Source organism: Eptatretus burgeri, chromosome 6 (assembly GCF_056783735.1).
Source record: "Eptatretus burgeri isolate ZD-2024b chromosome 6, Ebu_testis_v1, whole genome shotgun sequence".
NCBI classification, from domain to species: domain Eukaryota; kingdom Metazoa; phylum Chordata; class Myxini; order Myxiniformes; family Myxinidae; genus Eptatretus; species Eptatretus burgeri.
Window position 1 is genome coordinate 51,277,524 of NC_140966.1, and position 14,357 is coordinate 51,291,880.

Consider the following 14,357-nt stretch of genomic DNA (forward strand, 5'->3'; position numbering starts at 1 on the left):
TACAGGTAGAAACTCCAAGGAAGCAACAGAGAGAGAGAGATCTGCACAAGGCTTACCATTTAACAAGGCCACGTGCAATAGTCACATGGGATCGGGATAGAAACAGTGGTAGATATAGAGAGAAGCAGACATACCAGTGTTGACTGAGGTGGGAGATTCACACACACACACACACACACACACACACACACACACACACACACACACACACACACACACACACACACAAACACACACACACACACACACACACACACAGACACACACACACACACACACACACACACACACACACACTCTCTCTCTCTCGAAAAGCCTTCCTCTCACATCAGATTTAAACAAAACAATTCTATAAAGGCCCTTAATAGGGAAAGAACGAGGACCAACTGGGTCCAAATGGTACCTACACAATATCTAAATAAAGGTCCCAACAAATCAATGCGATAACGACTGATTTTGAGAAAAATGTAGAAATAATATCATTGACATTTACTTCAAAGAATGAGAGGGAACAACAACTAAGGAGAGTAATGGAGGTGGAGAAGATGAGATGGGGGTAATGAATGAGAAGTGACAGAGACAGAACAACAAAGCACATAATATTAGATGTTGCTTTCAGTTTAAAATGAAATCTTAATTCAAATATCTGAATTCAAATTAAAAGTGGATACAAGTATGCACAGATTGTAATTGATGGTCTCACCGATTTCTACCTCCAAGCTTTTATAAACAATGGAGACACAGTCCTCCCTTTCACTTGCAACTGTGTTGCTGTAGCATCGATGTTTTTACGTCCATATAGTTCTCCTTCCCTCCATTTTTGTCTGTTGCTCATAATTTGCTCTTTTGTTCTGCTCTTTCCTGAGCCTAAACCCCTGTCTATTAAAATTAAAAATTAATATAGCAATTTTTTTTTATTCTTCTCTTGCCCAACCAAACTTAATAATTCTTTCAAATTAATTTGATTATTTAAACTATACCAGAAATAGGCATTCACAACCATCCTTGACCATGTTGTGGAACGTCGGCCGAGGCTCTCACCTTTTATTTCTTCCGTCCTCACTTTTTCACCTTTATTTGCTTTTAAAATCATTTTCTCCGCAAGCGCCTGAGCGATTCACACAAAACTTTGAACATAGGAGCACCTACCCATTGAAGAATTGTTAACAGAGTTACATGATGATTGGATGGAAAATGTGGCTGGCATTCCAAAAAGTCTGTAGGTATGGGTTGCAGGGTGTTTCACGAATCAGGAATAAACGGGCTTGATCATTTCACTAGACGTTGGCAGAATTACTATATATGATAACATTTGTCCGCATTTGATTAAACGTTTTTTAATTCAAACCTGGCTGGCTCCCCAGCATCAAATCTGTCTCTTGGATTCTGCGTAATCTAAAGCTCTCAACATTACTAGAATCTTCTGCAATGAGGCCGAAGTACAAGGTCTGTTGCTCTCACATTGAAAGTCGATCAATAGTCTGTTTTTCACCGCCTCTTCACCCGTCTAGCTCCACCTGTTTGCTCACCCTCTGAACCTCCCCAGCATTTTCCAGACACATGCATTCTTCCAATAACCCTCCTCTTGGGTAAACTAAAAAAAAACATCCAGGTATTCCAGCCATCTCCACTCCTTGTTACCTCCACCACCGAAGGTGAAGGAGGTTATGTTTTCACCCCTTTCTGTCTGTTTGTTAATTGCCGGAATCCTTCGGATTTCGTGTGTCATTCTGTGTGTCTGTGTGTCTGTCTGTCTGTTTGTGTGTTTGTTTACCCTGTAGCAGCCACACCGTTTCAGCGATCATGACCAAACTGGGTACAGACGTCGGCCATGGTCCAACTTAGACACTTGTCGTTTTTGGTGAATCTAGGTCAAAGGTCAAGGTCACCGAAAAACCGAAATTCTTATTTTCACAATAACGTCCGTAAAATGGTCGTATCGACTTCAAACCAAATCCAAAATGTGCATCTTCCAATACTGCATCCAACCATATGTCTCATTGGGGTATCACACCAAGACCCTTCTTAGCGGTCGGGGGTCGAATGTCAGGGGGTCGGGTCAAAAATTTCAAATTGCGATAAAAACGCCATTTCAAGTCCGATTGACTTCCAAGTTATGATCATGACCAAACTAAGTGCTATAACTCATTAAACAGTAGCACCATCGACTTATAAGAACCAAATTGATTTCCAGGTTTTTGTTTTTTCAGAGATCATGGAGATATGACAAAGTTATTCCGGCAATTCCTTGCTCAACGAGCAATTTCATTTGTTTGTTTGTCCGTTTGTTTGTTTGTGTGCAGGATATCTCAAAAAGTTGCAGACGGATCTGGATGGAATTTTGTGGACAGGTTGGGTGTGTGGCAAGGACAAACTGGTTAGATTTTAGTAAAGATCCGCATCTGGATGCGACTACTAGAATTTTTTTAAGTGATTTTCACCATTGAGAGAAAGGACCAAAAATGATATATAGCAGGATATCTCAAAAAGTTATGGGTGGATTTGGATGAAACTTGGTGGACACGTTGGGTGTGTGACCACGACAAAATGATTCGATTTTGGTGAAGATTCGAATCTGTATCTGGATACAATAATTATTTAATTTTTAAAGTGATTCTTCACCATTGAGATAGGTCCAAAAACGACATATAGAATTATATTTCAAAAATGTATTGCACCCGATGTTCTCATGGATCAGGAATTACGTGGCGGAGGTATGCGCTCTACTGAGTGCCCTTCTAGTTTCTTTTTTGTCTTGTTTTTGGAATTGCCTTCTTGAGACAGGGCTTTAAGCAAGTGGGGCACCACCATTTCACGTCACCCACCCCCATCCCTACCTGGAATAATTTCTACCCCCATTAACCCGACCTAACCCAACCCTCTTACTTTCTGCCCCCCCCACCCTCTCTCTCTCTCTTCTCTTTTCCTGTTCATTATTTCCCTTGCTTGTTTTGTCAATCTGTGGCCCGAGTGTCAGTCCATTGCCTATCATCTCTTCAATTAACCTCGAGTTATTCGATGAAAGAGAAAAAAAAAATCTCAAATTACCACGAAAATTGGCTTTCATTTTGCCAACTTGGGAGGTTAAGGAAAATGGCAAGAAATGGTAAGCCTCAGACAGGTTGAGTCAACCACAACTGGTGTTAATTCAATGAAAAAAAAAACAGGGGCTCAAGCTCAGGACCCAAATATCCCAAGCCAGCCCCCCCTAACCACTAAGAAAACACCAGACTTGGGGAATACACAATGGTCAGTTTATATCAACACCAGTCATTGCCGACATTGTTTCTTCCTCAAGGCTTTGTCAGCAAAACAAAGCATCAGCATGGTGACCACAAGTTTATCCATCCACTGGGACCATACTCTGTGCAGAGCGTTGGTGCTGCCGAAGCAGTCTCCTTGGCTATTGGGTACAATTCTGGACGGGTCGCCACTCCGACACAGGATACCAGCATGCTGGCACTCATTTTGCCGACCTCGGAAGGATGACAGGCAGAGTCAACCCCACCTGGTATTAATTCAACAGCCGAGTGGGATTTGAACTCAGGATCCTCGGATCCTAAGCCCACCACCCTAACCATTAAGCCAACACCAGGCATACACAAGTTTATGAATCAAACTTTAAACATTGAAGAACATCATAAAAAAACAACTATGTTGAAACGATTATAAAAAAATACTTTCTGCTTAAGAAAGAAAGAAACAGAGATCGACATGCTGTGTACGTACAATGAGGAAAGAAGGATTAGTAAGCAAGTAAGTAAAAAAATTGCCTTTATAGAGGGATTTACCCTTGGAGCAGTCGGAGTTCCATTACGGGTAGATATAGTCCAAACACGGTCATCATTAGCTCCTGGCGGCATAATCCGCTTGCGCTGTTTCTCTTTCAGCTCCTTGCGTTGCTTCTCAGCAGCAATATACCGAGGATTGTTCAGGCAAATCTGGGGGATGAGGCAGGTGCCTGCATCCTGAACATTCTCAATGCCCCACACTGCACTGAGTTGTCAAGATAACATTAAAAAATCAGGGTCATGCTGAATGATCACATGATTTTGAAATAATGCAAAATGCATGATGAAATAAATAAAGCCAATGAGGATGAAAAAGGGGAGTGAAAGTGAAAAGGAATCGGCTGAATTATTGTCCAACCTGTACAATGGCATACTGCACAAGAGAAGCAAAGCCGTATATAAGGCACGTCAAAAGCCAGATGTCCAGTGCCTTAACATACGATACTTTGGGAAGATCCGTTGCTAGAGACATGCTTTGTGAGAACAAGCTGAGTATCGACAAGATTCCTGATGAGAAAAAAAAAAAGGACAACATTAGAGATGAGAACACTGGCAACAATTTACCTCTTTCCTCTGACATCTGTAGTTTTCCAGCAGCAACTTTGTAACAGTCACAATAATTTTGTGTAACTTTCCAAGAAGATGTCCCATGATTAATAACTACAAAAGCACTCGGTACAGCACACATCCCCGCCATGCTGAGTAGTTTAGGTTTTGTATCCCACCGATGGGCCGGAACTGGATCCAGACCTGAACCACGATCGAATCGACATGCTCTTGTCACTTAACCAGCACATCTACCAAGTCATCTGATCTTTCTCATAACTCGTCCATAATATTTTGAGCTATTATACAATATATCGTTTTTAGACCTGTCAATGGTGAAGGATGACTTCAAAATTTTTTTTTTTAATCAGATCCAGGTCCACATTCGGATCTTCACCAAAATCGAATCGATTCGTCCTTGTCGCACACCCATCCAGTCTCCCATTTCATTTCAGCTCTTCCACGAGCCTTGGCCTTGCATACAAGAAAAAAAAATTCAACAAGTTACGATCCCAAAAGGATTGTTCAAATAATATCGAGACTGGCAGTTGCTCTCGAGCAGGAAGGCAAAAGGCTGTTAGATGTTCCTTTTGATTAAATGGTTTATTAAAATGCATATGGGGATAATGATGCATATGGACAAGACATTATGAATAAATAAATGGAACAAATCTGGCGGTCTTCAGAGAAAGATAGGCGTAGAAGGGGAGAAAACACAAACATTCACAGTGCAAGTATATACAAAACAAATAACCCTGCTAATGGCACAGACAATTTTTTGCTCTGCCTCATAAGGACTAGAAATGGCTGCAAATCCTTAAATATAATTGCAGTAAACCCTTAAATATCGCGGCTCTGAATATCACAGGTTTTTACCAATCGCGGACAACCGATCGTGTTCCGATTTAGAGATGAGCCGTCGTTTGCATCCACTTGTATGATTATCTCGCATTACGAGCCTTTTGTTGTTTCCCGTACACTGTTACTAATGGCACCCAAACGTAAAACAACCGAAAAAAATTAATTGTGTCAAAAGGCGGAGAACGGTTCTGACGTTTCACAAAAGAAGTAAGTCGTTAGATAGGTTGGCTGGAGGTGAAAGTGTGACATCTGTGGGCCGCCATTCCGAGATAAATGAATCGACTGTGCAGTATATCTGTAAAAGTGAGTCAAATATCCATGCAAGTGTTGCCGCCAGTGCTCCGCAAAGTGCAAAAGTGTCATTCCAGTCCCGTGATCCTAACATTGAAAGGATGGAAAAAGCCTTTAATATTTGGATCAAGGCCCCTCTTAAAATTGTTCCATCCTAAACCTGGGCCCCATGGATCACTGCCATGCTGCAGGCTTTTGGCCGAACGGTCTGCGACGATGTCCACTTAAATGTGCTCGGCACTTTCTATGTGCCTCTGTGCACAAGTTTTCCACCTGAACTGGCATGGGCAGGTGGTTTTACACAATGCAACATTACCCTAGTGTGCTCTAAAAAGGACGGTGACTGCCCTTTCAAGGAAACTATGTTCTGTCCATGCTGAGGGTGGACAAGGAGGCCTATGTGCGAAGAATCTGTGAGGGGGATGAGCATCACTTGTGGTCAAGTGATTCTTGTGCTGCTCACAGAAAAATGGCCTGGCGATCGGTGTACTGCAGTAAGAGTGGAGGATGGTAGGCTCTTGACAGAGGAGTCCGTAGTTAAGGCCTGCTGGGCGGTTGCTTTGAGCGGCTGTTCCAGGATGATCCACCATCTGTTGAGTTGGATGTCAATGGTGTTGCTATACCTATTGCTATGACCCTCCAATTACCTGTGACCCATCTCCATTTGTGCAAACACAGGCTGTGGTGAACCGGTTGAAATGGGGGTAAAGCTCCAGTGATCTGTGGCATCCATGCTGAACTTCTCTAGTCTGGTGGAAATGCTGTCATCATGTCGTTGCATGCAGTTCTGTGCTCTACCTGGAATGCAGACATCATCCTAACTGACTGGAAGAGGAACCTTGTTGTCCCACTCTGGAAAAGGAAGAGTGATCGCCAAGACTGCAACAACTACCGAGGGGTGACGCTGCTTTCAGTGACAGGCAAGGTCTTTGCTTGGATAATTCTTGATAGGGTTCACCACCATCTGCTTGAGTACCAGCACCCAGAGCAGTCAGGCTTTACACCAAAGAGGTCAATGATTGACCGTATCCTTGCTCTTCAGGTCCTCACTGGATGCAGACGAGAGGTTCGGCAGGGGCTGCTCATTGGCTCTTGCTGGTCAAACTTTGTGTCCAATGAGCGGTTGCTGAGAGAGATTGAAATGAGATTTGTTACCTGCATAGTCCGTGAGCGTCAGCTGCAGCTGTATGGACATGTGGCTCGTTTTCCTGATGCTGATCCTGCTAACCAGATTCTCTCAGCGAGGGAGTCTCATGAGTGGAGGAGGCCAATGGGCCGACCACGTGCCTCGTGGTTGCAGCAGGTTGATTGGCATCTCAAGGAGATGGAGATGGGCCTGGCATCTGCCTGGGGGTGGCCAGACAGAGGCCCCTGGAGTACCGGTGGAAAGTGGACGCAGCGACGCACTGCTCCGGCTCATGCTCCCATACCTGACCTGACCTGACTGCCGCCTCAGTGCACATATTACGTACAACTTATCTAGTACAGCGGATAAGCTCTCATATTTTAACAAATTGTGTATTTTATGAGAAAAGCATGAAATTTCTAGCATAGTTAGGTCATACCATAATGTTTATTTTTGGATGTGGAGGGTAGTCAGATTTGACCTCTGAGGGGACAGTGAGAGGTCAAATCCAAGATGGCCACCAGTCACCCGGGTCTAATGCTCAAACGTCCTTAATTTTGGAACCAGACTGCGCAAAAAACATTTACGGTGTCATTTCCAACTAAATTCGGGATGCCCATTCATTTGGTGATACCTTTGAGAATGTCAGAATTCAAGGAAATGAATTTAGGTCAAGGTCAAGGTAAAGATTTATCAAAAAAATAAGCAATCAGTTGAAATTTGCAAATGAATACCGAGTGGTGTCATTGTGGCGAATTTAGTTATTTAGCCCCTCAGAGGGTGTGCTTGAGGCAGATGTGGCGCAGTTATGTATTGCGTATATCCATGCTTAGACAAGCTGGGTATCGATGCATTATCTGTAGAGTTCTATGTTTTGTTGACCCTTACCAATAAAGAAATCCTGGATATTGACATGCATCTAAGAAGATAGCCGAGATGTAAAATGTGGTATGGTAGTTAGTGCTTTCATTGTGTTTTTGTCTTTCAGAATCTTCTCTCCTGCAATGGTGATTTCGTCGCAACCATGCCGAAGCGTCACTTCCTGATGGACCCCACCAACCCTCTAAATCCAAGCAATCCAAGCCACCCCCAGCACTAACTGGGACATTTGCGTCCTCTGCCAAGTAGTAACACATGAATCTTTGCAGTGTCCTCTCAGATCAATGAAACAGCCCGTTGATAGTGGCTATGTATCCCTGGCAGAAGACCTTCTCCGGTTCCACACCCTTCAGCACATGCCAATGGACCTCCACCTGGAGCGATTGGATAACGGAAATGGCATAGAATCCACTCTGAAGGCACACGGGGCTGAGTGGCACAAGAAATGCCGGATAAAATTCAACAAAAAGGCGTTTGACGAGCAAAGTCGGGGAGAATTGACTGCAGGACAACGAAGTACCTCTTCTGTGCACACTCGATCTGCTCACAGCCATCCAGAGTCAACAGAGCCTACTTGTTTCTTCTGCAATGAGCCTGCTGGTTCTGTAGATTTACATAATGCATCAACCTACAACATCGACACAAATGTGCGGAAGTGTGCCCTTGAACTTGAGGACACTGTTCTTTTGGCCAAGCTTGCAGCAGGGGACATGATGGCCATTGAGGCCAAGTACCATCACCACTGTCTGCGTTCACTGTACAACAGAGCCAGGCAGGCTGCACCCAAAGGCAATGGTGGAGATGATTCTTGCCTGCATGGCATAGCCTTTGGTAAGCTAGTGGCATACTGGGAAGACATGAACATTTATGAAGGCAGTGCTCCTGTGTTCAGACTGACAGACATTGCTCAGCTGTACAAGGTCAGACTGAAGCAGCTTGGTCTGACTGTAGCAAAACAGATTCACACCACCACACTGAAAAACCGACTGCTTACTGCGCTTCCTAATATGAGGGCACATTCACAGGGAAGAGACACAATTCTGAGTTTTGAGAAGGACATTGGACCAGCCCTCATGATGGCCTGTCATCATGACAGTGATGCCATGCACTTAATGCGAGCAGCACAGGTGGTGCACAAAGAGATCTTTGACTCGTTTCTCCTTTGATGGGTCAGTACAGGCAAATTGCCAGCAGGAGGCTGTGCCACCAGCCCTCTTGGCTCTAGTCAACATGATACTCGATGGGGCAAACATCGAGCATCAGACTCAGCTGGTACACACAAGCACCACAAAACCTGCCCTAGCAATCTCCCAATTAATGTTGTTCAACAGCGTAAAGCATGCACGGAACGTGGATTCATCAAGCTCAGAACGTCATAGCCGCAGCCGAGAAACTCCACTCCCACTCTATCTGTCCCTCAAGATCCATGCAGTTACACGAAGTAAAATGCTAGTTGGCACACTGTTCAATCCGGGATTGTGTGTTTCCTATGACTGTGTGTTTCACAATTTCGTGTGTGTGTGGATTGTGTGTTTCACAATCAAACTTAGTTGGAAATGACACCTTAAATGTTTTTTTTACACTGTTTAGTTCCAAAATTAAACCCGTTTGAACATTAGACCCGGTGGACTAGCGGCCATCTTGGATTTGACCTCTCACAGTCCTCAGAGGTCAAATCTGACTTCCCTCCACATCTGAAAATAAACCTTATGGTATTCACTATGTCAGAAAATTCATGCTTTTCTCATAAAACGCACAATTATTGTGCTTATCCGCTGTACTAATCCTTGACAGTTCCCTAATAGAGGAGAAAATCTAACTTACTCAAACATACAGCACATACTATTCTTTGCAGCTTCTATCTCTGGACTCCCCCTTCCATGTAATAATATTACTAAGAATTTTACGAATCATAATAATTGTAGTTAAACTTACCAAGAGATACACGAGCTGGACTGGCCTCTGGATTAATCCAGAAAGTTAGCCATGAAAGTACAACCAGCAACAGTGTTGGAGCGTAAATGCCCATGATGTAGAAACCAACCTGTCTGCGAAGAGTGAAAATTACCTCGACACAGGTATAGTACCCTGGGATTTTATGGAAGTGAAGGAGGAAAAAAAAGAAGTGGTGTTAAAAAGGAGGCAAATGTAATGAACATCGTTATCAAACATTAAATAGCCTGTGTAAGAAGTTATCACGGCAGATGTCGACATGACCAAAGCACACCTTGTAAGGGGAACATCGGTCTCTGAATGGCTGTGAAATATATGTGATGTGAAAATGAGTTTCACAGCCAATTACAGACCCCCAATGGCAAGATGTGACTCTCCCCAAACATTGCTGCCAACAATGGCAAAAATAAACAATACAACTTTTCTTCTTCTATTCTAATATCTAAACAGCTTGTCATATGTCGAATCCATCAACTCAAATGATTGGTGGTATGTTGTTTCAATTGGCAAAAAGCTTACCAGTGCCCTTATAATATTTTGTGCAGTTTCCATAAACGATGTCCTTTTGACTGATGTCAAACTGAGGCAGAGTCATCTTCTCCATCTGTACAGGCTCTCCAGCAGCCCAGTTGAATATCAGGTCATCTGTCGTGTAACCAACTATGATCAATGATTTGAGATGGAGAGGAGAAATGAGGTGGAATAGAAGAAAAGCAAAAGGAAAGGGGAATTAGTCAAAACACTAAGAGCTTTATTAACTGACTCGCAGGGGTACCCTGAGTAGCTGAGCAAGGCCAGGTCCTTCCTCCTACCCCTTCCCCTCCCTACTCCCACCCACCCCTTCCCCCTCCCTCCTCCCACCCCACCCCTTCCCCCTCCCTCCTCCCACCCCACCCCTTTCCCCCCTCCTCCCACCCCACCCCTACTCCCTCCAGACTCTCACCCTGCCCCTTCCCCTCTCCCTCTCTTCCCACCTCCTCTCTCTCCCATCTCTATTTTGCCCACCCCTCTTTATCTCTCCCCCTCTCTCTTAATATTCTCGTCAGCCAAGTGATGGGTTGTATTTGCTAGTAATAGTAAAAAAAAAAGGAAAAAAAGTGAACCAAACATTACTTTGGAATAGATGTCAATGTTCACTCATTCTATTTACATAATTCTTTCACAAGCTAAGGTCTTCATGCAACACCATATGCAGTACATTCATTCATTCGCCTCGCCGAGGGAGAGGGTGAGATATTGCATTTGGTTCTGTTTGTTTGTCTGTTTCAGGTCAGGTCAGGTCAGGTCAGGTATGGGGGCATGTGCCAGAGCAGCGCATTGCTGTGTCCACTTTCCGGCAGTACTCCAGGGGCATCTGTCTGGCCATCCCCCAGGCAGATGCCTGGTTCATCTCCATCTGCTTGAGATGCTGATGAACATGCTGCAACCACGAGACACGTGGTCGGCCCGATGGCCTCCGCCACTCACGAGGCTCCCTCGCTGAGAGAATCTGATGAGCAGCGTCAGGAAAACAAGCCACATGTCCATACAGCCGCAGCTGATGCTCATGGACCATGCAGGTAACAAATCTCATTTGAGTCTCTCTCAGCAACCACTCGTTGGACACGAAGTCTGACCAGTGACAGCCAAGGATTCTCTGAAGAGACCTGGTACCAAAGGAATTATCACCATCTCAGATCCTTGGTCAGAGTCCCAGTCTCACATACTTGGAGCAAGACTGGAAGCACAAAGGACCTGAACACTCAGACTTTCGTCCTCCTGCACAGGTACTGGCAGCACCACATCCAATGACCCAGTGATTCCATGACTCCCCAGACCCGACCCAGACGTCTATTGACCTCTGACTCACAGCCAGCAGAGACAGGAATATCACTGCCAAGGGAAGTGAATCTTTCCATGACCTCAACATCCTCACCACAAACAGGTGCAGACAAGATAGCAGCATCCAAGATGTCATTGAAAGGCTGGATCTTAGTTTTGACCCAGGAAATCTGTAATCCCAGCAGCTCCAATTCCTCATTCAGCACCTTGAGGGCCTCTAAAAGGATATCTAAAGTCACAGCAAAGATGACTGCATCATCTGCGAAATCAAGGTCAGAAATCTTGACATTCCCAAACGATGCAGCGCAGCTTGATATCTCCGACATCCTCCCTAGAAGCCAGTCCATACAAGCGCTGAAAAGTGTGGGGGCCAGTTCATGCCCGGACGAACTCCAGTAATAACTGGAAATAAGTTATAGATGGTACCACCACTTTTCACCGCACTCTCAGTACCAGAGTATAGTTTAGACATCAGATTTATGAGTTTTGGTGGCACCCCAGGAAGACCAATAATCCTACAGAGGGTATCCTGATTCACTGAATCGAACGCTTTGCAGAGATCAACAGAGGCTGCAAGCAGCCTCTGCCAAAACTCTCGTCTGCATTTGGTGACGACCCGAAGAGCAAGGAGGATATGCTCAATCGTTGACCTCTTTGGTGTAAAGCCTGACTGCTCTCAACGCTGGTGCTCAAGCAGATGGTGGTGAACCCTATCAAGAATTATCTGAGCAAAGACCTTGCCCGGCACTGAGAAGATCATCACCCCTCGGTAGTTGTTGCAGTCCTGGCAATCACCCTTCCCTTTCCAGTGAGGGACAACAAGGCCCCTCTTCCAGTCAGTTGGGATTATGCCTGTGTTCCAGCAGAGCACAGAAATGCATGCAACGACATGTGTATAGCATTCCCACCAGTCTTGAGAAGTCCAAAATGGATGCCACAGAGCCGAAGAGCTTTACCCCATTTCAACCAGTTCACTGCAGCCTGTGTTTCCACAAAGGACATTGTTCACAGTTGATTGGAGGGTCAGCAATCGGGATAATAACAACATGGACATCCAACTCGACAGCTGGTGGATCAGCCTGGTACAGCCTATCAATGTAACCGTGCCAGTGGGCCTTCAATTCGGACTCCTCTGTCAAGAGACCACCACCCTCCGCTTGAACTGCAGTACAGTGAGGGATGGGCTTGGAGGAATGCAATGCGCGGATTCCCCTATAAGCAGAATGAGAATCACTTGACCACAGGTCATGCTCTACCCCCTCACAGATTCTTCACACATTAGCCTCCTTGTCCACCCTGGGAGCATGTACCGTTTTACGCCTCAGCTCCCTACAGCTCAGCTCTGCCTGGCCCTGTGACTCTGGGCAATGGTATCCAGTGTCCCTTGAGAGACAAAATTCTTGTTCGCCCTCCAGTGAGTTCCAAGAGATCCACCGGCAACATCAAGAATGGTGATCTTGAAAGTACTCCACAACTCTTCAGGATTCCGCAAAGCACCCAGACCCACTCAGCCTGTTCGCAAACTCCTCAGCTACACTCTCATCCTTGAGCTTGTCAACATCCAGCCGAGGCTGGAATGGTGCCATTCTCCCAGATTTAAGCTGCAACTTCAGAGTTGTTTCAACAAGCCTGTGGTCGGTATTGAGGAAGTGAGCACTCTGGTAGACCCTGCAGTTGTGGATAATCTTCCAGTGACCATCAAGGAGCACATGTTCAATCTCCTTTGCCACACCACTAGCGTTGGAATACCAAGTCCAGCAATGAGCCTGTGGGCGCTGAAACCATGAACCACCCACCCTAAGTCCATGACTTCTCTTGTGGTTCACAGTTCCAGACCCATGGCTACCAACACATATTTTGTAACCATCCCCATCCGTTCCATTTGATGCAATGAAATCCCCCCAGACTAGAAGAGTATCTTGGCTGGGGCACTGCTCAACCACAGACTCGAGCGTGGCATAGAATGCCGCCTTCACGGTGAGGTCACTCGCCTCAGTCGGAGCATATAAAGAGACCAGAGAAATGAAACCCAATGAGTGATGAATCCTTAGTCTCATAATACACTCGTTGACCGGTGTTACCTCAATTATCATTGGTGTCAGCATATTGGACACGGCTACAGCAACTCCTTGGGCATGGTCACCATCAGAGCGACCAGACCAATAGTAGGTGGAACCTCCCGCCATGATCTCCCCACTATCCGGTCTCCTAACCTGAGAGTGCTGCAATACCGATGTCCAAACGCTTGAGCTCAGATGATAACAGAAACAGGTGATCATCCTCTCTTCGGGATAGGATATTCCAGGCACCCACCCGAAGGGACCACCTCAGGTTAACCCAAGGAGACCGCCGTCTGGTGGACGATCCCTCAGCACCACCTCGACACACACTACCACAATCTGACCTGGGAAGATTACCCCGTGGTTTTCCTCCTATCAACGATGGGGGTCCCGAAGGCTTTGCCCCAATCCCGTCATCCAGTGATCTGCCCTGCAGAGAGTAGCTGCACAGGAGGTACTCCCACGGAGTGTGTTTTCAGATTTATGTTTGTCTGTTTGTTCCTTGCAAAATTGAAGATTTTTTCAAGTATATTGATTTGTCGATTTTGTTATTCTGTCTGTCTGCCTGTCAATCGCCTACAGGTTACAAATTTAAACTGCTCTTCACCAAGCTTCACCACATGGTAGAGCTTGGCATAAGCAAGGAGCCTATTGTTTTTGAGGTAAAATAGTCAACAGAGGTCAAAGGTCAACAAAACTGTCAAATTTCTAAATTCCTCAATTTTCATCTGATTGACTAGAAATTTGAACAGGATTTTCAAACCAGCTTTCTGAATTCAACCACCAATTATTTTTGAGGTCAAACTTGGCCAAAAGGTCAACAAATTTGTCAAATTTCATAAATCCTTAATTTTCATCCGATTGACTTGAAATTTGAAGAGGATTTATATTTCAGATCACTGAATTCAAATAGCCAATTACTTTTTGAGGTCAACATCGACCAAAAGGTCAACGTAGTCCCAAGGTCAACAACTAAGGTGGGATTTCTAAAATCCTCAATTTTCATCTGATTGACTTGAAATTTGAAGA

General features: G+C 45.0%; 1 protein-coding gene and 1 pseudogene across 4 annotated transcripts in view; one reads left to right on the top strand and one right to left on the bottom strand.

Annotated features, from left to right (window-relative positions):
- The window catches only part of LOC147024765 (glycine receptor subunit beta-like), a 68,958-nt gene that overhangs the window by 959 nt on the left and 53,642 nt on the right, over positions 1-14,357 (bottom strand). For all 4 annotated transcript variants that reach the window (XM_085885011.1, XM_085885014.1, XM_085885013.1 and 1 more), the window contains exons 6-9: positions 9,967-10,107; positions 9,430-9,582; positions 4,150-4,298; positions 3,792-3,941 (exon numbers count right to left, since the gene is read on the bottom strand). In XM_085885011.1, the coding sequence (XP_085741137.1) occupies positions 3,792-3,941; positions 4,150-4,298; positions 9,430-9,582; positions 9,967-10,107 (593 nt within the window). The remainder of the gene's footprint in view (positions 1-3,791; positions 3,942-4,149; positions 4,299-9,429; positions 9,583-9,966; positions 10,108-14,357) is intronic.
- On the top strand, positions 5,672-9,296 carry LOC147024766 (uncharacterized; annotated as a pseudogene).